The sequence below is a fragment of the Diaphorina citri genome, unplaced genomic scaffold, assembly GCF_000475195.1.
Source record: "Diaphorina citri unplaced genomic scaffold, Diaci psyllid genome assembly version 1.1 scaffold399, whole genome shotgun sequence".
In the NCBI taxonomy this organism is placed as follows: domain Eukaryota; kingdom Metazoa; phylum Arthropoda; class Insecta; order Hemiptera; family Psyllidae; genus Diaphorina; species Diaphorina citri.
The window spans coordinates 181,356-209,261 of record NW_007377834.1 but is presented as its reverse complement, the minus strand read 5'-3'; the positions used below and the strand labels follow the sequence as shown (position 1 = coordinate 209,261).

At 38.9% G+C, this 27,906-nt stretch overlaps 1 protein-coding gene across 1 annotated transcript; it reads right to left on the bottom strand.

The window, feature by feature from the left end:
• On the bottom strand, window positions 1–27,385 carry LOC103508445 (lipid storage droplets surface-binding protein 1-like). Its single transcript, XM_026823043.1, has 9 exons — window positions 27,373–27,385; window positions 17,618–17,889; window positions 17,082–17,267; window positions 16,497–16,607; window positions 15,537–15,590; window positions 9,274–9,428; window positions 8,651–8,774; window positions 7,936–8,181; window positions 1–399 (listed from the first exon to the last, which is right to left on the bottom strand). The coding sequence occupies exons 1-9, from the start codon at window positions 27,383–27,385 to the stop codon at window positions 16–18; spliced, it is 1,545 nt and encodes a 514-aa protein (XP_026678844.1). The 3' UTR covers window positions 1–15.
• Between the last annotated feature and the right edge of the window lie 521 nt (window positions 27,386–27,906).

Genomic DNA, 27,906 nt, shown 5'->3' with positions numbered 1-27,906 from the left:
ACCTTTTTTATACTATCAGCTGAGACTACAAAGTCCCAACATTGACAATAACACAACATCTCTTACCTGGATAGCAATTTCGGCAACTTTCTTCGACTGTTCAATGGCCAGGGCAGACTGTTTAGCACCGACATCCGCAGACTTCCTCACTTGGATGTAAATGAAGTGCGAAATCTCCTGCAGGTAATGTTGCACGACATCCATGCGATGCATGACAAGACCTGACGTGTAGTTGACCAGGTGGACAATTCTTCTGGAGGATTCACGAGTGAGCATGACAATGAGTTCCTCCAGATTATGAGGAGGAGCTTGGTTCTCCGGCTCATCGGCTGAGAGGTAGGCCCACAGCTCTTTGACCTTTTGGAAGAATCGCTTCGGATCCCTTGCCAACTGGAAAAGCGGAAGGTTTCAGAAGGTTAATATAACAATTAAGCAGCCAAGTCCAAACAGTTTGACAGTATGTATTACGAAAACGCCCATCGCCCAAGGTAGATACCTCCTATAGCCTATGCCTATAGGTAGGAAAGAGGAAATGCGCCTAAGTCTGTTCATCAACCTATTCATCAACCAAGATTCGGACAGCCAGATTGAATAGTCAGTCAGGGGACGCATACGTCCCCCGGCCGGACTTCCTCTTCTTTAATTCCGTGTACCCTTCCTTTTTGATATAGGGAATCTGTGGTTATTGAAGACAATTTGCTTTAAAATGGTCAACCTGGAAACCCAGACATGGAATATACGAGTAACTAACCTGCCTAAAATAGGTAGCTTTGTTTAACGATAAAATATAAGTAAAAATAAAACAAGACCTATCTACCTACTTATAAAAGTATCTATTAGAAATATGCTCGGCCCAATTGATGTAGTACACAAAATTTGGACATCACAAACAACAAAGACAATGAAATAAATACTAACATAATATAGCAGCCAGCAGCCACATATCTATTTCGCACATCTATCTAAAATTCTAAAAGATCTTACCCTATCACTATTCACAAAACTTTGAAAGGTAATCTCCAAGAGACTATATTAACCCCGAAATACATGCTTATTTCGTTAATTTCACCAGTAACGGTCACGTACCTACCAGAACTTTACTAGCAACGTACAAGATAATCACAATAACAATTATCGTAATAGACAAAGATTTCAAAACCTATAAGTTCGTTCCAGGTTTGGAAGTTAATATCTCAATACAGTTCACATTTCAAAAGCATCAGTGACACAATTAAAGAGTCTTTATGCCGATTGACGCATGATCGATCTACGGATTGAGCCTTTTTAGAGACACTTGAAGATCCGATCGACTGAGGTCAAATGAGGGAGCTCTACCTTCTTGTTGGCAACAGTCATGGTGAGATTTGGCTGGAAAAGAAGCGAAATTTTCAAGAATAAAACTTGGATTTCTTCATAGTTACGTAAGGAACTAAGGAAGGTTGTAAATTATGACCTATATGTGGAATAAAATTGAATATAATTATAGAATATAGGTATCCTATCGTCCGTTGGTCATCGAAGATACATACATATTTATGTCATTTACGTCCAGTGTGTCATTCGAAATTTCTCGAACGTGGCTCGAAATTTCTTTGGATTTTTTTTCCACTTAAGACAGGCAGCAAATAAAATAGGATTGCCAGGCTAGTTAGCTTAAATGGTAGCGCGTCTGCCTTGTAAGCGCTAGATCGCGGGTTCGACTCCCGCCCTAGGCGGATTTTATCATAAACATATAGGGTTCGTTCTCGGAACGGCTACCTTTCTCCCATCCTGCCTCCCCTCTATCAAACCTCTTTAAAAAAATCAATCAGTCCTAGGTAGGGTGCACCTATTCGGTTTAGCTAGTAATTCACGTATCCATCCTGATTCAAGCACGCTCAATGTTGCTTAACTCTAGTGCTCCAGCAGGATTTCGGGAATTGGTGGCCCTAACGTAGCACGAGGCTGATGCAACTCTTTCAATTTCGGAATCGACTTTCATCTTCCTGTCGGACATTGGTTCAAGTTCAAGGAAAAACTTTCGTGAATGACTCCCCGCAGATAAAGAATAGCGATAACTTTCATGTACACTAGATCATCAAGTGATACTTGATTACTTAACACAGCTATAAAGATTACTTATACAATAGGTACTTTAGTGCTTATACCTAGAGATAAGACGGATGAGGGGGCCCTTAGGGGAGAAGGGGGCCTAGGTACCTTAATGGCCTTTAGATGAAAGAAAAGGAGAAAATTGAATTTTCGACTTTTTACAGTTATTTTTTCGGAGTTTTGACCTCGGATTTGGATTTTCCCCAACTTTTTACACAGGAATCGACCATTTATTTATAATTTTTACCCATTTGCAACTGCTCCATTCTGTTCCTATAACTATCAGCTACGCCAGTGGTTTCCAAACTTTTTAGTCGTTTAATAGAGGGAATTGTAACAACGGAGGCCTTATCATCTTGAAATCGAAGAAAAAAGAGGATCGGATAGGAAAAATCCAGCTGTTCCGAGAACGAACCTCATCTGTTTAGGATAACTTTCGCCTCTAGCGGGAGTCGAACCCTCGACCTAGCACTCAAAAGGCAGGCGCGGTACCTCCCAAGTTACCAAGGCTGGCTTACTTGTCGTATCCTCATTGGAGGGAAGTAATGTTTTCGGTCCGATATTTGGCCAGCATCCTTTTTCAGCAACAAAAATTTTGGTGGCACCCTGGCAAACCAAATTGTACCTTCTCCCATTGTACGACACCCTCCAGATAAATCTGCGCCCTCGACACCATAGGGTACCGCGGTACGCCACGTTGAGAACCACTGAGCTATACATAAGTTGTTAATTTTATTACCTACTTATGTATAGCTGTATGTATTACCTGCCTATGTGCTTATCTACCTACCTGGCTATACCTACTTAGATTTAAATAATGTTTCCCATACTCTCCCATTGTACGACACCCTCCAGATAAATCTGCGCCCTCGACACCATAGGGTGCCGCGGTACGCCACGTTGAGAACCACTGAGCTATAGATAAGTTGTTAATTTTATTATCTACTTATGTATAGCTGTATGTATTACCTGCCTATGTACTTACCTACCTGGCTATACATACTTAGATTTAAATAATGTTTTCCATACTGACGATTACACCTTAGAGTCGGACTAAACCTGACTTCATCCCACTAGTCACATGTCTTTAGTAGAAACTAACAGGTCCACAAACACCGGTAGCTCATATTAGACCGGTAGATGTATCACTGAAGTTAAGCACATGGAGCGTGGTTGATATATGGATGGTCTGGATATTTCACGACTGCTGTGAGCTGCACTCATCAGCCTTTAATAAGATGAAATGTGGATAGCGAAAAATATGGCTGTCGTAGCCAAAAACCGACAAGGGGTATTGTAGGTATAATATTTAAAACTAGCAGTAATAGCACCTTGAATGCACCAGTTTCTAGTTTCTAATGGATCAATGAAGTTAATTAATGCTGTGCGTGGTTGGTATCCGGATGGGTGGTCATCTGGGGAATCGCTGGCTGCTGGCTTTTCCCGACCACACTCAGGCTGGATGATTTTTTGGTTAGCAGGAGTTTTTTTTTGCGCTCTTAGGAAACTTGTTTCCTAGGTACGGGGCCGCCGGCCGTGTTCGTAAGCTCAATGAGGCGCCCTTACATCTACAGCTATGTACGCTCAACTGCGACTGAGTTCTTGTCTTTTTCTTCGAAAAAAGTGCTAGCTATCCCTGTTATCAGAGGAGCTCCAAGTGCTCTCTAAACCGGACCGTACCTTATCAACCTAAAGCCCCCGCCTCCACACGTATTGTATAACTGACCTAGTTCATATAATACTGGCCAGTCCACATTAGTCTCCCTATCACCCTAGTATGCAGGTCACATACCCTCACAATAGAGACAGTCGTGTGTAAAGTTGACTGTGGAACGTGCCAGACCCGATGACAATTGATGGACAAAATAGTGGTGGATGAATAGATCCGGTGATTTGCAACTTTTGGAGCGAAAAAAGTGAATTTTGACGAACTAAATGCAAGATCGCTGAGTAAACAATATTCGCTCTGAGTTAGTTTGCTTGTTCGTTTATGTGTTTCACAAATAATTCTCGTACGATTTGCCCTATTTTCTTGAAAATTTTCAAATAAGGTTCAACACATCAAGTTTTTTCTCATTAGGGCCCGATCTAATAGGGAGGCACCCTAGGGAACCTTTTTCCGAGTGAGTTCTACACTGTAGAACTGTAGAATCTACAGTTCAATAAATAGGTAAGTAGGGAGGTAGGTAGGTATAGGTACATAATTTCATACAACCCACTCCTACTTTATCTCCGCCACTCTTCTCAGACCCAATTTACGAATGTACTAGGTACCAAGTATGTATAGGTGCCATTCTTTTTGGTATTGGTAACCTAACTTTTAGAATGATTCACAGAGCCAGACGGCAAGTTTATTTGGGAGATGCTAGTTACTGTATGATGTTTATACAATGTACATCAGGTTTAGGTGCCCAATCTACCTACTGCACCAGATCAAAGATTTGATTAATTATTCCTCAAAAGAGTTTATTCTTTCTGTTGAAATCTCGGGCTTCGACAATTCAATAGGAAAGTAATGCAAATCGTTTTTATGATGTTAAGTCAAGTATTAGTAAAGCACTCATTGATTTAAAGTCCAATCTACATTTTACAGAGGTAGAGTGGCAAAAGCTCGAAATGCTACAACGTTGTCTGGAACCTTTAAAGTTAGGGGTTGAGGTTCTATGTAGAAGGGATGCTACATTAATAACTGCTGAAACGACACTAAAGTTTATCATGCAAAAATTGAAAGATGAAAACAATAGTTTCAGCCAATCTTTGATCACAAGTTTAACAAAGAGAATTAAAGAACGAAGAAGTATCCAATCACTGGTCTTGATGTACCTACATAATCCATGTGGGTATGAGAAAGAGTTAAAAAACCCAGCAAATGAACCATTTTCGCTAGAAAAAAATCGGTCATAAGACAAATGATTAAACAAATCATGTCTAGACTTTTGAATGATAGCGAAGTTAGTGCAACTTCATCAGAAGATGAACCACCTGTAAATCTTCAGACGGCGCTGCCTACACTCAAGGAAGAATTGGAACGTCAGCTTCCGTCAAGCTTTCCAGCTGTTTAAAAAAAAGTTGAGAGAACTATGTAGAGAAAAACAGTGGAACTGTCAGATTTAACACAAAGACTTTTCGAGTCATTCCACAGGTTCAATCGACGCCTCCACAGCACTCATCCTCTAAAGTTTTGAGGAGCTGGTGCGACTTTAAACTTCTTTATCGAGTTTCTGTCTAGATTCTACTTTTTCTTGCAATTTTCTAGAGCTCTTTTGCGAGTCGCGAAGTGGAAATTGTCCTGTCAAGTCAGAAAAAGAATTGAAACAAGAAGGAAGGGGATCTTCTGATTGGAAAGTAGATGCTGATACAGGCACAGTGCTCGTAAGGTGGTTAGATCGTAAAGCAGTAAACTGTCTGTCAACTTTGTAGGTGTTGAACCACTTGGTAAATTCAAGAGATGGAGTGAGAAAGAGAGAAAAAAGTACAACGTAGTCTGGAACCTTTAAAGTTAGGGGTTGAGGTTCTATGTAGAAGGGATGCTACATTGATAACTGCTGAAACGACACTAAAGTTCATCATGCAAAAATTGAAAGATGAAAACAATAGTTTCAGCCAATCTTTGATCACAAGTTTAACAAAGAGAATTAAAGAACGAAGAAGTATCCAATCACTGGTCTTGATGTACCTACAAAATCCATGTGAGTATGAGAAAGAGTTAAAAAACCCAGCAAATGAACAATTTTCGCTAGAAAAAAGTCGGTCATAAGACAAATGATTAAACAAATCATGTCTAGACTTTTGAATGATAGCGAAGTTAGTGCAACTTCATCAGAAGATGAACCACCTGTAAATCTTCAGACGGCGCCGCCTACACTCAAGGAAGAATTGGAACGTCAGCTCTCGTCAAGCTTTCCAGCTGTTTCAAAAAAAGTTGAGAGAACTATGTAGAGAAAAACAGTGGAACTGTCAGATTCAACACAAAGACTTAAGACTTAGGGGATTCGAGTCATTCCACACTTCCACAGGGTCAATCGACGCCTCCACAGCACTCATCCTCTAAAGTTTTGAGGAGCTGGTGCAACTTTAAACTTCTTTATCGAGTTTCTGTCTAGATTCTACTTTTTCTTGCAATTTTCTAGAGCTCTTTTGCGAGTCGCGAAGTGGAAATTGTCCTGTCAAGTCAGAAAAAGAATTGAAACAAGAAGGAAGGGGATCTTCTGATTGGAAAGTTGCGAGTCGCGAAGTGGAAATTGTCCTGTCAAGTCAGAAAAAGAATTGAAACAAGAAGGAAGGGGATCTTCTGATTGGAAAGTAGATGATGCTGATACAGGCACAGTGCTCGTAAGGTGGTTAGATCGTAAAGCAGTAAACTGTCTGTCAAACTTTGTAGGTGTTGAACCACTTGGTAAATTCAAGAGATGGAGTGAGAAAGAGAAAAAAAAGGTATATATACATCAACCAGCAATAATCAACCAATATATTATATTGGTTGATTATTGCTGTACAAAGATCTCCCACAACGTCCAAACAGGGGTTCTGTTCCCACAACTTGTCAACCTCTTCACAAGGCTAGACTACCGATTGAGAAATCAAAATTTCTACGAACAACTTGATAATATCCAGAAACAACTGAAAGGTCTACAGAAATCAATCACACCCCAGGAGATAAAAACAGCCTCCGCCCAAATACTAAATGTGACACAAGGTAAAAATATCAATATTTTCATTGTGGGGGATAGTCATGTCAGAATCAGACGAAGCGAGAAATATGACCCTGAAGTAAAGTGTCAAGGTTATCTTACGAGTTAAGCGAAGCCTGGATTACAGCTGAGCGTAGACGTAAAATTACCTCTGTGGTAGACTGTGGTGCTTGTGTTGACATTTTAAAACAAGATTACGGATATTTTTGTTGTAAATGGAATCAAAACTTCCAAAAAACCTGTCTGTTGACCATAGTTTCATACCAGGTGGGAGATTCCATGATATCAGCTCTAAATGCATTAGGAAGTATGAGAATTGTGATCATCTCATAGTAATGGCCGGCACAAATGGAGGTCACATTTCAGTCACAGTACGTTCAACGAACGATCAAATATTTTACAGGTGATTAGATGAGATTGAGCATATTGTGACTTGAACATAGTTAGTGCTCCTCTCAAAACGTGTTAATCTAGGATCACCAGTTTAAATTCAAGGATAAGCAGCCTTGAACCTAAACTTTAGTTGACCTTAGCGTGGTACATTGCATCTTATGACGTAACGTGTAAAGTGCCCGTTCCATATTTTAAGAAACCCGAGAGACATGCATTAGCTTTAAACTTTCAATTTATGGTACTCTTCAGTGAAAATTAGTTAGTGCAAAGCCCGATTATCACTACCTATCCGTTCAGGTCACATTTCAGTCACAGTACGTTCAACGAACGATCAAATATTTTACAGGTGATTAGATGAGATTGAGCATATTGTGACTTGAACAATCAAATTCAAATACCAGTAAGATAGTAGAAATGTAAAAGCACCCCTTTGAAGTCATGCAAATTTGGAATAAAAAATGATTCTCACTGAATGTTAAATATATAAATGAATATATCCTCCATCTATCGCGAGAAGAGCAACCTATAAAAAGTGAACACAAACAATATAAATGCCTAAGTAGGCACAAATTTAAAATGTCACTGAATGTTAAATATATAAATGAATATATCCTCCATCTATCGCGAGAAGAGCAACCTATAAAAAGTGAACACAAACAATATAACTCCTCCCTCCACAAAATCCTAGATACGATCCTAAATCGATGGCTAGGTTCTAGAAAAGCCCTTGAGGGTTGTAGAATATGCTTTTAGACACTCATAATCGCTTCCAAATTCTAATTTTCTTAAATCCAAGAGATGATTTACCTTCCTTACCGTTGGTATCCTGGGAGCCATCGTCGGGCAGATACTTGTCCACGTATTTATCCGCAATATTGAGCACACTATCTAGCTTCACTGCCGCCTCGTTGGCTTTATTATAGCTGATCTCTTTGACGGATTCAGCTCGCTTTATCATGGGCTGGAATACGTTGCGACTAGCGTAGTCCTTGGTAAGGTGGTAGATCTAGAAATGAGGAACAAATTTTATTATGGTTATTGCTATTCATATCAGAAGTTGAAGTCTCAAGCTGTGAATTGAAACTTATCCCTAGAGGGAATTAAGCTAAAATATATTAATAAGTTACCTAGACTAGTACGAGTAGGTACACATAGGTAAAGCACAGTCTATGAGTAGGTTTTGGTATTTTTTCTAGTTTCTAATACCTATGTGGATGAGATATTGAGGTTCAATTGAATTCATACCCAATACGAGTCCTTTTAAGCATACGCTTCTTGTATTGTAGAAGATGTTGATGGTCAATTTGTCCACTATATCAATTCCACGGTGGGCTTTGGATCTCGAGGTTGATGATTCAAGTCAAGCCATTTATCGAGGCGTATTAACAAGAACGACCTTTGTGACGAGTACATTTTATGTACCTATGGATCGGTAGGTATGACTTTTCTTTAACTATTTTTTTCTTCCTTCTTACCACTTCTGGTGAATAGTTGATGACCGGGACCTTCTGTTCCACTACATCCAGACTCTTACACAATAGGTTATCCATGATGAGGATAGGTTGCTCAAACAGGGCTACTGTAGGTTTGGTTATGCACCTAGGTACTTCTTGTAGTCTTAAGATATTTAGTTTCCTTCTCTTCTTCTAAGTAGGTACATACATGTCTATCAAAAGTTTTATATTAGGTTCATCGTTTACTATTTTTTTTTCTTTTCTTTTCTTTTTTCTTTTTCCCTTTTTCTTTCCTTTTAGAGTTACCTAACTAGTATAAGAAAAAGTATCAAGAGACTTCTCCGCTGTGGTGAATCCCCAGGTCACCAGACCATTTGTATACTGAAATAGAAAGCAAGGGACACTTGGTTTTAGTGACGTGTGACTGCCAAGGTTTTCACTGCCTATGCCTGGGTTTTAGTAACTTTTTACTATATGACTGCCAACGTTTTTAGATATTTTTCACTGTATTAACTGCTAAGGTTTTTAGTGACGGGGTTTTTAGCTTCCATTCCGTGACAAGCTACCAGCCTACTCACATTAACCTCACCCAGCCTGAGTGGGGCCGGGAAAATCCAGCAACATGCTATTGCCCAGAGGGTCACTTGTCCACGTATTTATCCGCAATATTGAGCACACTATCTAGCTTCACTGCCGCCTCGTTGGCTTTATTATAGCTGATCTCTTTGACAGATTCAGCTCGCTTGATCATGGGCTGGAAGACGTTGCGACTAGCGTAGTCCTTGGTAAGGTGGTAGATCTAGAAATGAGGAACAAATTTTATTATAGCTATTGCTATTCATATCAGAAGTTGAAGCCTCAAGCTGTGAATTGAAACATCCCTTGAGGGAATTGAGCTAAAAAATATTAATAAGTTACCTAGACTAGTACGAGTAGGTACACATAGGTAAAGCACAGTCTATGAGTAGGTTTTGGTATTTCTTCTAGTTTCTAACACCTATGTGGATGAGATATTGAGGTTCAATTGAATTCATATCCAATACGAGTCCTTTTAAGCATAGGCTTCTTGTATTGTAGAAGATTCTAATGGTCAATTTGGCCATCACGTGATTGACGCTCTTCCGATCTCGTTGTCAGTAGCATTCAGTAGGAATTGAGAGGAAAATAAAATACCGAGATGAACATAAATTGGAATATAATACTCATCAATTTCTTTTAGGAATCTGGTCTATTTGAACCTTATCTGGATTCCCTTCCCCCTTTAAGAATTTTCATAGAGGGAAGTGTAACAACGGAGATCCTATCATCCGGAAAGCGAAGAGAGGAGGAATACAGGGTAGGAGAAAGTCGGTCTTTCCGAGAATGAACCTTATTTTTTAGACCCTAAACTTTAGAGTAAAGAGCTAGTTCACCCCGGGTGGAAATCAAACTCGCGACAACTGCGCTTACAAGGCAGGCTTAACTACATAACTGTGAGACTTGAAACTTGGCACACAATATGAATAGTTGAATAGATTCATCCTAGGCATAGGCACCAAGAAAATTACATGATAAAAACATTTTTTTTTTCTTTTTTGAAAATACACATACCTACCTTGGTTCCCTTAACAACTCAAAATATGTAGAGTAGGAAGCACCTACCTACTTAGTGAAATTTTATTAATCTCTCACTTTTTTTTTCAAAGCCTTCCCCCCTCCCCTGCCTTCCCAAATACTAGGAAAAAGTAGGTAAACTGTTTTTAAGTGTAAAGGTCGACTTAATATATCTACTGAACCTTAGTAAGTTTACAGAGCGAGGGACCTTTCTTACAAAGGTTATCAAGAGCCAAGATATGCTCGGATAAGCAAGACCCATGTGATCCCGATTCCCACATTCCAAACAACTAGTGGCCTGAACCGTGGGAGACCCGGGTTCGATTTCCGGTTGGATCGTTTTCTTTTTTTTTTCTAATAGCCAACCCAATAAGACTCCTACCGTCTCAAAATCGAAGTGGAGGATAGGATAGGAGAAAGCTAGCCGTTCCGAAAGCGAACCTTATCTGTTCAAGATAAAGTTCGCTATGCCACCCATAATGATTATTTTACCCAGCATAAGTTTCTCGGATCTATTAGAGTTTCATGTTGAAAGTAATAATTGAGTATACAATTTATTATTATTTATCTATGTTAGTACAGCCTTAGCCCATTTTTGTTTGTTTTTCCGGGTTTACCTACAATCCCATGTTGAAATTCTCATTGGATAAGTCCATTGGTCAAATTGGATATTCTCATTGGATAAGTTTCGGTCATGATGTAACATGTAATTTTTAGCTTAAAGTACCTACCAACCTACAGTTTCATGCACCAACATCATGTCATCATGAAGTTGTAGACCTGGTATACTAAATAGGTTACCAATGAGTAGGTAAATAAGTTTTTTGTATGTACCTACCTACTTACTTTTGTACTTAACCATTTCATTTTAAGGTGATGCTAGTTTGATTAATGGTGTAGGGATTTGATATTTCTGAGGCAATGTGGTTATAACATGACTCATGACTAGATACTATTTTGATAAAATCCTTTCAGACATGACTATTTTGATAAAGTTATGATGACAGACAAGTAGGTATTCGTGTCTATTAGATACCTAACTTGCATATCTAGGTAAATTGGATCCAAATCCAAATAAGTAACATAAAAATGAAGTCTTGTAGAAAAAAAACTTCATTTAAAATCGGTCGAAAAAAAAGGGTGGGCATAACAGTGTGACCGTTCGTGGCTCGGGCCTAAAATATGGCCTGGCTAGGTTACCTAACCTAGGTCACCTCTAGGTGCCATCAAATTCTGAAAATACCTAGGTACCTTGTAACCCTGGTAGATATGTATCTAGGTACATATACCTACCTACTCTGAAGCACCATCAATTTACATATTTCATCCACCAATAAAAGCCAAACAGGACAGTGTGTCAAAATCTCAAAATTCTAAAATGATTTCCACTTACCGAAATTGACTCCTCAAAATTTCAAACAAACAAAAAGGAGAAAATTAGAAGAAAAAATCTAAGAGAAAGTAAAAAGCTTGATTTTGATTTGGAAAAAATAAAACAGATAACACAAAAGTAACACAGGTGTAAGATAAAAACCCTACACTCAACTTATTTCAAAGTAGGTACGGAAATTCAAATGTATTATGAAACTGAACAAGTATTGAAACATAAAATGTATGGAACTGGTGAGGCTTTCCTATTTCTAACTTCTATAATCATTCAGTCTCAAGTCAAAGATCGAATGTTCAACAGTTCAATGGGAATATGTTCAGGGTGGATCAGAAATAGGTTCCTACCCTACCAGAGTTAGCTTGGAGGGTAACGAACTAAGCCCTAAATCGCGGGTCCAATTCCCGTCCAGGGCGGGCTTCATCGTAATCAGAAATAGGTAATACATACCTAACCTGCCAGCTTAGTTAGCTTGGGAGGGTAACGCGTTTGCCTTGTAAACGCTAGATCGCTGGTCCGATTCCCGTCCAGGGCGCGGGTCAGTTTTCCGTCCAGGGCGGAGTTTTGATAGAAGGAACTATAACTGCTAAGGTCTTATTGTCCAGAAAGTGAAAAGAAAAGGCAGACAGGTTAAGAGAACGCCAGTCGTTATCTGGTTAGGATTATGTTGTCCCGGGCGGGAATCGAACCCGCGACCAATTTTGTGAGTAGTACGCGATTGTACAGATGGTCATTCGGATATCAACCACACCCTGTAGGCTGGGTAAGATTATAATTCTTACTCATTAGGTATGTACCTACCACCTACCTGTTGCTTCTTCTATCACTCAATAGATCAGTTGCGCTTACTTGGGTGATGTTTCAAAGTCATAGAGTAGGAAAAATGAGGACCAACGGTATTAAAGTCGTAGAAGAAAAAGAAAAATTCCGTTGGTCCTCATTTTTCCTGCTCTATGACTTTGAAACATCACCCAAATAAGCGCAACTGATTTATTGCCCGTTTTACCAAGTCACAATTTATTTTGTTGTGTTGCAAGAGAAAAATAAAACATTTTGTTTCACTGTGTTGCAAAGCAAAATGTTTCTCAACGTCACGTCGTGCAACGGGAATCGAACCCGCGACCTAGCGCTTACAAGGCAGACGCTATACCAACCAAGGTAACTGGGCTGGCTAAGGTGGCTTTTGGACATCATTAAGCAGAAAAGAACCATTCGTTAGGTTAGGGGAATATTGCCTGATGGGTGGTTCTTTTTTGCTTACCTAATGCTTTCCATTTTACTCGACCAATTCCCTACCTCATCTCCGCCACTGTTCTTAGACTTAACATAGGAAGGTAAGTAGGTAACAGGTACCATTCTACATATTGGGTAGGGGTACCTAACTTTTAGAATGATTCACAGAGCCAGACGGCAGGTTTATTTGGCAGATGTCAGTCACCACTAGGTACATTACTATGATGTTTGTACAGGTACCAATCTACCTACTGCAGCAGATCAAGGCTTTGATTAATTATTCCTCAAATTTTTTATTCTTCTTCTGTTGAAATCTCGGGCTTTGACAATTCAATAGGAAAGTAATGCAAAGTTCTTATTACAACTAAGTAACCTGCATCCAAAGTAGATCAGAGCTAGACCGTTGGACCTGTAATCTGGGGGGTTAGGGTTCGAGTCCTGGTGGCGACATAAAATTTAATTGGCGTCATCGTCAGTTTGAATGGACAATTGTAAAATATTCCCTATTAAGCTTAATATCTTTTCTTGGTTATTATTCGTACCTAGTAGATAATCCTTACAAAGGCCCAAATGTTAGGTATATCAATAAAGAGATGCACTATTCTCTTTTACCGTTAGCATAATGGGACAATACAATACATCTTGTTTTAAGCTGACAGTCTAAATAAAACCATAGGTAGTAGGTAGATACTTATATCGAGTACCTTATCCATAATCCATATTTTGCTATTAAATTTGTTACCATGAATAAATTGTATGAACGCCTAAAAACTATTAAGGTTGTGCATTATGCAATGTGCTTATAACAAAAACGTGGATTTCACAAATTAGTGGATGTGCCAAATTGTCAAAATGACTAAAAGTAGAAAATCTAGCTAGAGTGTCCTAGAATTGTTCCGTTTACCAAAGTAATGCCATGATTTACTGAGTGCAATCCTTTTCTTCCAAAATAAAATAGTTCTTATTTTTAACGTTTTAAGAGAAATGTGGTTACTGCTTAGATTCCAAATAGCCATATCTCACAGTACCATATTTCGACTGACCCTGATCATCATGTAGGTACCTGATCTTGTTGAACTTTAAGCTTATTCAAACATTTCAAAGAATAAAATTCATAATCTCCTTTCACGCACCAACTATAACCGTGATCACTAAAATTCATTATTGATTCATCAAATCATATCATGTTTCTGCCATATCGCTGACTCAGTGACCAGTAGCAATAGCTAGTTGTTAACGTTGTTATGCAATAAAGGGATCACTGAAGTTAAGCAATGTTCCGCGTGGTTGGTATCTGGACTAATGACCATGTGGGCAACCACGTGCTGGCTATTTCGGGGTGCACTCAGCCTCGTGAGGACAACAGTTGTCTTTTCGTCAACGTCTTTTCCCTGGAATTCCAACGATCAGTTACTGATCGTTGGAATTCCAGCGAAAAGGCGAAGGAGAAAAGCCCACTTTATCTGACTACTTTACTGATACACCTACTTTATTAGTCACTTAAAGGTCTGCCTCTCCATCAATTAAAATAAGAAAAAGACTCATTCAAAGGGTCATTGGGATCAGAATAATAATAAAAAAAGTAAAAAAAAAAAAAATCTCAGTACAATAGGTAGGTAGATAAGTGGTGATTTAAGAAATACAGATTACATACCACGGAATAAAATGCACTTTAGAAAGTGATAAGGTAATCTCATGGCTAGATTATATGCAATACCTTTACCCATCGCTTTTTACATAGGAATCGACCATTTATTTATAATTTTTACCCATTTGCAACTGCTCCATTCTGTTCCTATAACTATCAGCTACGCCAGTGGTTTCCAAACTTTTTAGTCGTTTAATAGAGGGAATTGTAACAACGGAGGCCTTATCATCTTGAAATCGAAGAGAAAAAGAGGATCACATAGAAAAAATCCAGCCGTTCCGAGAACAAACCTCATCTGTTTAGGATAAAGTTCTCCCCGAGCGGGAGTCGAACCCTCGACCTAGCACTCAAAAGGCAGGCGCGGTACCTCTCAAGTTACCAAGGCTGGCTTACTTGTCGTACCCTCATTGGAGGGAAGTAATGTTTTCGGTCCGATATTTGGCCAGCATCCTTTTTCAGCAACAAAAATTTTTTGGTGACAAGTTAAATAATCAACTAGAGCCGTGGCGTGGTTATAATACCTGGAAAAATCCGCTCTGAGCGGGAATCGAAGCCAAGACCTCACAAAGACAGGTGCGCTATCCTTCAATCTAACTAGCCTGGCTCAACTAGTGGTTTACTGAGCCCATCAACCCTGACACTCGTATTTATGAACAAGAATGATCGTTCTTAGATCAGTCTCAAGTCAAAATTGACCAATCAAATGCCTTGAGACTATGCTTAGCACGAACTTAAGAGCCAGCACTTTGTTCATAAATATGTGTGTAAGAGTGATTGATCCCAAAATCTAAAGAGCAATCGCCCTTATTGCCCCAAGTCACAATTTGTTGTGTTGCAAGAGAAACAAGCTGGGCCCGTCCCTCCGAATTTGGCCACTATTTCAATACCACGGTGGACTTTGGATCTCGAGGTTGATGATTCAAGTCAAGCCATTTATCGAGGCGTATTAACAAAAACGACCTTTGTGACGAGTACATTTTATGTTTTTATATACCTATGGATCGGTAGGTATGACTTTTCTTTAACTATTTTTTCTTCCTTCTTACCACTTCTGGTGAATAGTTGATGACCGGGACCTTCTGTTCCACTACATCCAGACTCTTACACAATAGGTTATCCATGATGAGGATGGGTTGCTCAAACAGGGCTACTGTAGGTTTGGTCAGATCAATAGTAAATACCCATAAACATTGCATGGAACGCACGGTTTAGGAGTTATAAGCAAAAAACTGACAAAAGTGCGAAATTTCGGTGAGACTTCTCCGCTGTGGTGAATCCCCAGGTCACCAGACCATTTGTATACTGAAATAGAAAGCAAGGGACACTTGGTTTTAGTGACGTATGACTCCCAAGGTTTTTACTGCCCATGCCTGGGTTTCAGTAACTTTTTACTATATGACTGCCAACGTTTTTAGTTATTTTTCACTGTATTAACTGCTAAGGTTTTTAGTGACGGGGTTTTTAGCTTCCATTCCGTGACAAGCTACCAGCCTCCTCACATTAACCTCACCCAGCCTGAGTGGGGCCGGGAAAATCCAGCAACACGCTATTGCCCAGAGGAGAGGGTCACTCGTCCGGATATCAATATACTCAACGTTTATTAACTTCAGTGATCCATCAAGATCCACAGGGAGTATATTCTGGAGAGTGACCTGCATTCTAGTTGGACTCGAGCTCAGACCATCTGATTAGACTTTTGAATGATAGCGAAGTTAGTGCAACTTCATCAGAAGATGAACCACCTGTAAATCTTCAGACGGCGCCGCCTACACTCAAGAAAGAATTGGAACGTCAGCTTCCGTCAAGCTTTCCAGCTGTTTCAAAAAAAGTTGAGAGAACTATGTAGAAAAAAACAGTGGAACTGTCAGATTTAACACAAAGACTTTTCGAGTCATTCCACAGGTTCAATCGACGCCTCCACAGCACTCATCCTCTAAAGTAGTCTAAAGTTTTGAGGAGCTGGTGCGACTTTAAACTTCTTTATCGAGTTTCTGTCTAGATTCTACTTTTTCTTGATCGTTGGCTTTATTATAGCTGATCTCTTTGACAGATTCAGCTCGCTTGATCATGGGCTGGAAGACGTTGCGACTAGCGTAGTCCTTGGTAAGGTGGTAGATCTAGAAATGAGGAACAAATTTTATTATAGCTATTGCTATTCATATCAGAAGTTGAAGCCTCAAGCTGTGAATTGAAACATCCCTTGAGGGAATTGAGCTAAAAAATATTAATAAGTTACCTAGACTAGTACGAGTAGGTACACATAGGTAAAGCACAGTCTATGAGTAGGTTTTGGTATTTCTTCTAGTTTCTAACACCTATGTGGATGAGATATTGAGGTTCAATTGAATTCATATCCAATACGAGTCCTTTTAAGCATAGGCTTCTTGTATTGTAGAAGATTCTAATGGTCAATTTGGCCACTATTTCAATACCACGGTGGACTTTGGATCTCGAGGTTGATGATTCAAGTCAAGCCATTTATCGAGGCGTATTAACAAAAACGACCTTTGTGACGAGTACATTTTATGTTTTTATATACCTATGGATCGGTAGGTATGACTTTTCTTTAACTATTTTTTCTTCCTTCTTACCACTTCTGGTGAATAGTTGATGACCGGGACCTTCTGTTCCACTACATCCAGACTCTTACACAATAGGTTATCCATGATGAGGATGGGTTGCTCAAACAGGGCTACTGTAGGTTTGGTCAGATCAATAGCGGTGTAGAGAGACTTCTCCGCTGTGGTGAATCCCCAGGTCACCAGACCATTTGTATACTGAAATAGAAAGCAAGGGACACTTGGTTTTAGTGACGTATGACTCCCAAGGTTTTTACTGCCAATGCCTGGGTTTCAGTAACTTTTTACTATATGACTGCCAACGTTTTTAGTTATTTTTCACTGTATTAACTGCTAAGGTTTTTAGTGACGGGGTTTTTAGCTTCCATTCCGTGACAAGCTACCAGCCTCCTCACATTAACCTCACCCAGCCTGAGTGGGGCCGGGAAAATCCAGCAACACGCTATTGCCCAGAGGAGAGGGTCACTCGTCCGGATATCAATATACTCAACGTTTATTAACTTCAGTGATCCATCAAGATCCACAGGGAGTATATTCTGGAGAGTGACCTGCATTCTAGTTGGACTCATACGCCCTAGGTCTGACAGACCGCGCTCCGTCAGACCCGCAATGTGTGTGGCAGGAATACGCCCTAGGTCTGACAGATCGCGCTCCGTCAGACCAGCAATGTGTGTGGCAGGAATACGCCCTAGGTCTGACAGACCGCGCTCCGTCAGACCCGCAATGTGTGTGGCAGGAATACGCCCTAGGTCTGACAGACCGCGCTCCGTCAGACCAGCAATGTGTGTGGCAGGAATACGCCCTAGGTCTGACAGACCGTCTGAACGTGTGGGGTGGAAAAATCTTCCTGGGTTTGAAGCTTTTTCGACCACACAATTTCCGATCCGTCAAACCGTCTGGGCGTGAGTGACTGGCATAACCAGTCCGACAATCTTGTCGGGCCGCCCTCCGACAAACTTACCAAAAATGAGGACCAACGGAATTTTTCTTTTTCTTCTACGACTTCTAGATACCGAGATAAATCGATTTAAAAAATACCTTTAAATCGTGAACTTTGACGCCACGGCATACGCTCCCGTAGACGATGACGTCATAATTCATGACTCCCGCTTCGTTTGTTTGTGCGCAAGCGTTTCTGCGCATTTTGACGTGAAATCTGACGTCACAACTCTTTGAACTTTTTCATTAGAACGGCAGTTAAAAATTAAATTTTCGACCTTTTAAGTTACTTTTTCGGAGTTTTGGATCCTCATATTTGGATTTTTCACAACTTTTTACGTAGGAATCGATCTTTTATTAATAATATTTTCCCAATTGCAACTCCTCAATTCCTTTAAAGCCAGCCTAGTTACTAGTTAACTTGGAGGAGCTCTAGGTCGCGGGTTCTATTCCCGCCGGGGTGGAGTTTATCCTAAGCAGACAAGGTTCGTTCTCGGAACGGCTGGCTTCCTCATATCCTGTCCTTCTTCTGTCTTCGGTTTCGGTACGATAAGACCTTAGCAGTTAAAAGTGAAATAAGCTGTTCCACTGGACTGTTCACTGTCCAATTTCTTGTTTTTCTCCTTTGAGGAACTCAAATGCTTTCGTGGGGCTGAGGCGTGGCAGTCCTGTTATCAGAGGAGCTCCAAGTGCTCTCTACACCGGGCCGTACCGTTCTTATCAACCGCCCCACCCTTCCTTAACATGTAGGTATTGTATAACTGACCTAGTTCATGGTGTACTGGCCAGTCCACATTAGTCCCCCTATCACCCTAGTATGCAGGTCACATACCCTCACAATAGAGACAGTCGTGTGTAAAGTTGACTGGAACGTGCCAGACCCGATGACAATTGATGGACAAAACAGTGGTGGATAAAGCAGTCCAAAATGAATATATTTTTTTATTTTTATTTACCTGCCTCGGTGGTGTAGTGGTCAAGGCGCTCGCCTGGTAAACAGGAGGGCGTGGGTTCAATCCCAACCGAGGTATGGAATTTTATCCTCATATAATTTGAGAATTTGACCACAATAATAGTAGTAGCCTACTGCTGGAGTAAAGGGACTTTTCAGTCCTAGGCGAGCAGTATAAATAAGCACTATTATTATTATTTTTTTTTTTTGAGGTTTTGGGGAACTGTAACTGCGAAAGTCTTATCGTCCCGAAAGCGAAAATAAAAGAGAGACAGGATAGAAGAAAGCAGCCAGCCGTTCAGAGAACTAACCTTAAAAGTTCAGGATAAAATCCGGCCCGGGCGTTATCGAACCCGCGACCTAGCGCTTACAAGGCAGACGCTATACCAACCAAGCTAACTGGGCTGGCTAAGGTGGCTTTTGGACATCATTAAGCTAAAAAGAACCATTCGTTAGGTTAGGGGAATATTGCCTGATGGGTGGTTCTTTTTTGCTTACCTTAATGCTTTCCATTTTACTCGACCCATTTCCCTACCTCATCTCCGCCACTGTTCTTAGACCTAACATAGGAAGGTAAGTAGGTAACAGGTACCATTCTACATATTTGGTAGGGGTACCTAACTTTTAGAATGATTCACAGAGCCAGACGGCAGGTTTATTTGGCAGATGTCAGTCACCACTAGGTACATTACTATGATGTTTGTACAGGTACCAATCTACCTACTGCAGCAGATCAAGGCTTTGATTAATTATTCCTCAAATTTTTTATTCTTCTTCTGTTGAAATCTCGGGCTTTGACAATTCAATAGGAAAGTAATGCAAAGTTCTTATTACAACTAAGTAACCTGCATCCAAAGTAGATCAGAGCTAGACCGTTGGACCTGTAATCTGGGGGGTTAGGGTTCGAGTCCTGGTGGCGACATAAAATTTAATTGGCGTCATCGTCAGTTTGAATGGACAATTGTAAAATATTCCCTATTAAGCTTAATATCTTTTCTTGGTAAGTATTATTCGTATCTAGTAGGTAGATAATCCTATCCATAATCCATATTTTGCTATTAAATTTGTTACCATGAATAAATTGTATGAACGCCTAAAAACGATTAAGGTTATGCATTATGCAATGTGCTTATAACAAAAACGTGGATTTCACGAATTAGTGGATGTGCCAAATTGCCAAAATGACTAAAAGTAGAAAACCTAGCTAGAGTGTCCTAGAATTGTTTCGTTTACCAAAATAATGCCATGATTTACTGTGCTACATATTGGGTAGGGGTACCTAACTTTTAGAATGATTCACAGAGCCAGACGGCAGGTTTATTTGGCAGATGTCAGTCACCACTAGGTACATTACTATGATGTTTGTACAGGTACCAATCTACCTACTGCAGCAGATCAAGGCTTTGATTAATTATTCCTCAATTTTTTTTATTCTTCTTCTGTTGAAATCTCGGGCTTTGACAATTCAATAGAAAAGTAATGCAATGTCACCACTAGGTACATTACTATGATGTTTGTACAGGTACCAATCTACCTACTGCAGCAGATCAAGGCTTTGATTAATTATTCCTCAAATTTTTTATTCTTCTTCTGTTGAAATCTCGGGCTTTGACAATTCAATAGGAAAGTAATGCAAAGTTCTTATTACAACTAAGTAACCTGCATCCAAAGTAGATCAGAGCTAGACCGTTGGACCTGTAATCTGGGGGGTTAGGGTTCGAGTCCTGGTGGCGACATAAAATTTAATTGGCGTCATCGTCAGTTTGAATGGACAATTGTAAAATATTCCCTATTAAGCTTAATATCTTTTCTTGGTTATTATTCGTACCTAGTAGATAATCCTTACAAAGGCCCAAATGTTAGGTATATCAATAAAGAGATGCACTATTCTCTTTTACCGTTAGCATAATGGGACAATACAATACATCTTGTTTTAAGCTGACAGTCTAAATAAAACCATAGGTAGTAGGTAGATACTTATATCGAGTACCTTATCCATAATCCATATTTTGCTATTAAATTTGTTACCATGAATAAATTGTATGAACGCCTAAAAACTATTAAGGTTGTGCATTATGCAATGTGCTTATAACAAAAACGTGGATTTCACAAATTAGTGGATGTGCCAAATTGTCAAAATGACTAAAAGTAGAAAATCTAGCTAGAGTGTCCTAGAATTGTTCCGTTTACCAAAGTAATGCCATGATTTACTGAGTGCAATCCTTTTCTTCCAAAATAAAATAGTTCTTATTTTTAACCCTGCAGCCAAAGTAGATCAGAGCTAGAACGTTGGACCTGTAATCTGGGGGGTTAGGGTTCGAGTCCTGGTGGCGACATAAAATTTAACTGGCGTCATCGTCAGATTGATTGGACAATTGTAAAATGTTCCCTATTAAGCTTAATATCTTTTCTTGGTAAGTATTATTCGTACCTATAGTAGATAATGCTTACAAAGGCCCCAATGTTATATCAATAAAGAGATGCACTATTTAACTGTTAGCATAATGGGATAATACAATACATCGTGTTTTAAGCTGACAGTCTAAATAAAACCATAATTATGTAGTAGGTAGATACTTATATCGAGTACCTTATCCATAATCCAAATTTTGCTATTAAATTTGTTACCATGAATAATTTGTATGAACGCCTACAAACGATTAAGGTTATGCATTATGCAATGTGCTTATAACAAAAACGTGGATTTCACAAATTAGTGGATGTGCCAAATTGTCAAAATGACTAAAAGTAGAAAACCTAGCTAGAGAGTCCTAGAATTGTTCCGTTTACCAAAATAATGCCATGATTTACTGAGTGAAATCCTTTTTTTCCAAAATAAAATAGTTCTTATTTTTAATGTTTTAAGAGAAATGTGGTTACTGCTTAGATTCCAAATAGCCATATCTCACAGTACCATATTTCGACTGACCCTGATCATCATGTAGGTACCTGATCTTGTTGAACTTTAAGATCATTCAAACATTTCAAACAATAAAATTCATAATCTCCTTTCACGCACCAACTATAACCGTGATCACTAAAAATTCATTAGTGATTCATCAGAATCATATCACGTTTCTGCCATCAAAGAATAAAATTCATAATCTCCTTTCACGCACCAACTATAACCGTGATCACTAAAATTCATTATTGATTCATCAAATCATATCATATTTCTGCCATATTATCGCTGACTCAGTGACCAGTGGCAATAGCTAGTTGTTAACGTTGTTATGCAATAAAGGGATCACTGAAGTTAAGCAATGTTCCGCGTGGTTGGTATCTGGACTAATGACCATGTGGGCAACCACGTGCTGGTTATTTCGGGGTGCACTCAGCCTCGTGCGAGGACAACTGATCGTTGGAATTCCAGGAAAAAGGCGAAGCAGAAAAGCCCACTTTATCATCAAATGCCTTGAGACTATGCTTAGCACGAACTTAAGAGCCAGCACTTTGTTCATAAATATGTGTGTAAGAGTGATTGATCCCAAAATCTAAAGAGCAATCGCCCTTATTGCCCCAAGTCACAATTTGTTGTGTTGCAAGAGAAACAAGCTGGGCCCGTCCCTCCCGGAATTTTTTAGCCCGTGGTTTATTCGATCGTTAGATCGTTTAATTAGTACCTATGTACCTACCTAATTTGTTTAATATTCAGTTTATTATCATTCTTGATTTGATTTTACTTTCATGAAATGATTTAAAATTAAGACTAGAGCCCGTTCTCCCTTTATTCCCAATATAAGGTTTAAGTCACCCATCCATTTATTGGCCTTGCTCGACGTAGCTCAACATAGGTGACGCTAAAACCGGTCTTAAAATAACGGCTGAAGTGTTATCTAAAACTTTCTCGCTTTGAGTTGTGAGTTCATAGGTCTTCGCGACAAATTTCAAGATCAGAGCTCATTTGTGTGAGAAAATGTGAAAAAAAATCCCCCAAAAACCAGTTTTATTAGTTTTTTGGCTTTATGGTTCTCTGGACAAAATTTGCACCACCATTTTCGTGTTCCTGGTAAAAAGACCTTTAATTTGATATATAGGTCGACTAGGTTTGGATAAGTCCTTCTATGGGGTCAGACACACAGACGACACCGAAGCAAATACAATAGCCCGTCCCTTATACCTTTTTTTATTACTATCGTAATAATAAAGGAAGGACGGGCTGAAAATGAATGAATTATGAATGAACTATATATTGTGTTTTGTTCATTATTTTTATTTGATCAAAAAGTTGGCCTAGGTTAGGGTCACACGTCAAGGCAAATAAACAAATGCAGTTCAGAAGTGGAATTTTGTTTACAATCTTTGTTTACTTGCCTTTTTTTCAATATTAGGTCTGACTTGTTATTTTATTTTCCCAAAGCCTAAGTAAGGTCGGAGGGCGAACATGTGCACCTCAAATTAATCGATCCGAGAAAAATGGGCAGATAGAATTGTTATTATTAATAGTTATTTATTGCATATTTACATGGCTGCGTACAGTTCAACAAGTCATCAAAATGCCTGGAAAAAAAGTTTTACTGCCGTTCCAGTAGCGATAATACACTGAACGTTTGCAATGGATCACTGAAGTTAAGCAACGCGTGGTAAATATGGGTGGCCGTTTGGGTCATCGCGTATTGCTGGCTTTTTCTCGCCTCACTCAGGTTGGGTAAGGCCCTCACTAGGAACACTAGGAAATGACCCTCTGAAATATTTGTAATAATCGAAGAAATACCTACGTAACTAAAATACCTAAATAATACCTTGTTTTTTTTTCCCCCCCCCCCCCCGGGGGGGCGCCCGGGGGTAGGTTGTTTTTTTTTTTTTTTTTTTTTTTTTTTTTTTTTTTTTTTTTTTTTTTTTTTTAATTTAAACAGGTCTTGAATATTGTTCCATAAAATGTAATGTTATTTCCAATCAAATATATAAGACCTTGTTTAGACTGCGAGAGTAAAGGGACTTTTCAGTCCCATGCTGGTAGTATAAACAAGGTAGGTATATTCTATTCTATTCTAAATACTAAAAAAAAAAATCGACTCTGGAAATCGAATCCGGTACCCTTTGCATGACAAATAAGCATGTTACCGCTGCGCTGGCACACACTGTGCCCCCTAATATTTTATTTATTGCACTTTAGGACCTTTCGAACTTTCACCTGTTTGAAACATGTGGAACAATGTGCAACAGGTGGTCTTGTACAAAGCACGTGTATTGGAACAAATTATAATAATATTGTGTTTTTTTTTTTTTTATTAAAAAAAAAAGAGGTTTGATAGAGGGAACTGTAACTGCTACGGTCTTATCGTCCCAAAAGCGAAGTGAGAAGGAAGACAGGATAGAAGAAAGCCAGCCGTTCCGAAAACAAACATTATCTGTTTGAGATATAATCCTTCCGGGAATCGACCCAGCGACCTAGCACTTACAAGGTAGTCGTACTAACAGTGCTTATTTATGTCACTCTATGTCACTGCTCGCATAGGACCGAAAAATCCTCCTCCTCCAGCGGCCAGCAGTAGGCTACTAATATTGTCGAGGTCAAATTCTCAAAATATATTAAGGACAAAACTGCATACCTAGGCTGGGATTGAACCCACACCCTCCTGTTTACCAGGCGATAGGTACCACCCAAAATAATTGTGTCTTTTTTTTTAGAAGGAAACTAAAAATCGAAAATATTAAGAAAATATGCTGCACAGATGTATCTATAAAACAATTGTACCAAAGTTTATTTACAAAAATAATATCTACCTATACATATTAAAATACAAACATAGTAATATGTATTAGTAATACAGTACAATACAAACATAGTAATATTAGTAATACAGGAGATGATTGGGTGCACCACCCAATAAGCCAGCAGCACATGATAATAACAGTCACCCGTCCAGATAACAACCACGAAACTTCAGAAGTTCATTCACCGATTTCAGCGCCCGAACAGCCGATGTCACTGGCTCTAAAACTGATGGATTTTTTTTTTTTCCAAGGCTTTATGACAGGACTCTCACTTATAGGACATGTCAGGTGTTGCGTCGCCTCTATGTAAATTTAGTTTGAAATGGCACATAACGAAGACCGATCATCAATAATGTGCTAAGTGCCAAAATATAAAATCTGAGTTAGGTACGGATTCACGTAGAGAGAAATGCTTAACAACCACCTTCCTGCTCAACAGCAGGTTGCCTCATGGACAAAGGATACCAAGTGATTCTGACAAGAAGATAATGAGAGAGAGGTAATGACAGGGGGGATGCTGATCAGGTTAGAATATCTTATATTTTAAAACTTCGAGAACTCAATGAATTAGTTGGGTCCCTCTTCCGATCTTTAAAGGGCAAAAGGGCTCCAGCCCCCCTCCCCCCAAAAATAAGCAAAAAATTCGGAAAAAATATTACGCGGAAAAAAATATTGAGAAAAAAAAAAAAAAATCGCTCAAGTCTATTAGTGTTCATGAAAAATGTGAGTCCATTTTTTCTTAGCGCGTCGCGCCATCTCGAGCATAGCACATAGGGATGGCAATCCCGCACCCTCAATCCCGCAAGTATGGAAAAAACGGGTTTCCTTGTGTTTTTTTCGAAAATACTTTTGACAAAAACTCACAAAATACAGAGGTAAAAAAAATGAAGAAAAAAAAATCTCTTTCTACTCTTTCTAGGGACCAGTGACCTCACTCATGGTCATGGTTTGAAGTTTGGGGGGACATTTCTTTTACATGATTCCTTCTCCTTGTGTTTTTTTCGAAAATACTTTTGTCAAAAACTCACAAAATACAGAGGTAAAAAAAAGAAAAAAAAAATCTCTTTCTACTCTTCCTAGGGACCAGTGACCTCACTCATGGTCATGGTTTGAAGTTTGGGGGGGACATTTCTTGTACATGGTTCCTTTAACCTTTAATCCTTTTTTATACTTTTTAGCATTATTGAACCCAACTACAACTACCCAACCAAGATGAGTCACCGTCACCCCGAGAACAAACTTCTTTGTTTCAAATAGCCACCAATAAATAGTTGGAATAGTTTAGCTGATATGTTAAGTCGTTTTTATAACTTCTTTGTTTCAAATAGCCACCAATAAATAGTTGGAATAGTTTAGCTGATATGTTAAGTCGTTTTTATGATGTTAAGTCAAGTATCAGTAAAGCACTCATTGATTTAAAGCCCAATCTACATTTTACAGAGGTAGAGTGGCAAAAGATCGAAATGCTACAACGTAGTCTGGAACCTTTAAAGTTAGGGGTTGAGGTTCTATGTAGAAGGGATGCTACATTGATAACTGCTGAAACGACACTAAACTAAAGTTTATCATGCAAAAATTGAAAGATGAAAACCATAGTTTCAGCCAATCTTTGATCACAAGTTTAACAAAGAGAATTAAAGAACGAAGAAGTATCCAATCACTGGTCTTGATGTACCTACAAAATCCATGTGAGTATGAGAAAGAGTTAAAAAACCCAGCAAATGAACCATTTTCGCTAGAAAAAAAGTCGGTCATAAGACAAATGATTAAACCAAACAGAATGGCGCAATTGGTACCTCCAATTTCAAATATTCCTAAAGGCTTCAAACCTTGAAAAAGAGGATGATACAAGGAAGTCGTCGCTATTGCTACACCACATGGGCAGTGATGTCCTATCAATCTTCCAGAGTTTCCAAATGGATATTGACCAAGTTAAATATGCAGAATTGGTTAAAAAATTCTCAGAATATTTTAGCCCAAAGAAGAATTTAGCCATTGAAAGAAATAAATTTTTTAATTGAAACCAATCAATATCTGAATTTGTAACCAAATTGAAAAATTTAGCCTCTACCTGTGAATTCAAGGAGGACACAATAATTAGAGACATATTCATTTGCAACATGCACAATTCCAACAATTTCATCCGAGAAAAACTTCTTGAACTTGGCGATGTAAAGCTAGAAAAATGCATTGATATAGCAAAAAACTTGGAAGTCTCCCGTCAAAGGATGTCGTTCTTGACTGATGAGGGAAGAAATGCTCAAACGCATGCATGAAGGTCATCTTGGCATTACTAGTACTCAAAATCTAGTTAGAGGTGTTATTTTCTGGCCCAATATCAATGCTGAAATTGAAAATTTTGTTCAAAATTGTCATATTTGTCTTAAGTATAGAAAGGCTAATGTTAAACAACCTCTTAAACCTCATGAGATACCTAACTTACCATGGCAGAAAGTAGGTACTGATCTTTTTCAGTTTAATGATAAGAATTATCTGATAGTTGTAGATTATTATTCTGAATATTTTGAAGTAGCTCAAGTCAATTCTTATAATAGTGATACCATTGTCACTCAACTAAAAAGTTTCTTTAGTCGTCATGGTATCCCATCACAGATTTTTTCTGATGGAGGTCCATGCCTCCTCATTAATCATGTTCCTCTTGGTGGTTGTAGTCAAGTACTTCACTGTAGGGACTCTGAGCAGCCATGGTGGATCATCAGTACAAAGTTTAGCGACGAAAGTCGGACGGAGCTCGCAATATCTATCCATTTCAGATACCCTTGTCCGAAGCGGTTTAGGATACCTCGCATTGGATATATCAGCTCCAAGAGATGGATGGAAAAGTAATATATACGATTATACGCTGGATTGTTGGGGTTTCTACACACATTACATACATAGTTTAATGTAAGCACGCTGCGTCTGGAGGTATCTGAAATATCTGCATTGAAGGAAAAAAACAATCAGGACAAAAAGGCTATTGACCTCTTGATCAATGACGGTGAAAACTCCATTGAAGAATTGAATAAAAGAATTAGTGTCCAAAGTCAAGAAATGTCTGAATTACATGCAGAAAATAAAAAGTTAAAATCAAAAATACAGGAAAAAATTGATATCATACAATCAAACATGGATGAAAATCAGGGTCTGAAACAGGCTGTCGAGACAATGAAAAATACAATCGAACAAATGAGGCAAAGAGGACATTGTGATAAATATTATAATCTA

Excerpts from the sequence above, each read along its gene's own strand:
- LOC103508445 (XM_026823043.1), bottom strand. Across the intron at positions 16,608-17,081 it reads TCAACTATTCACCAGAAGTG|ATCTACCACCTTACCAAGGA; the intron begins GTAAGAAGGAAG and ends CCTCATTTCTAG. Across the intron at positions 8,775-9,273 it reads GCGGATAAATACGTGGACAA|GTGCATAACCAAACCTACAG; the intron begins GTGACCCTCTGG and ends AGAAGTACCTAG.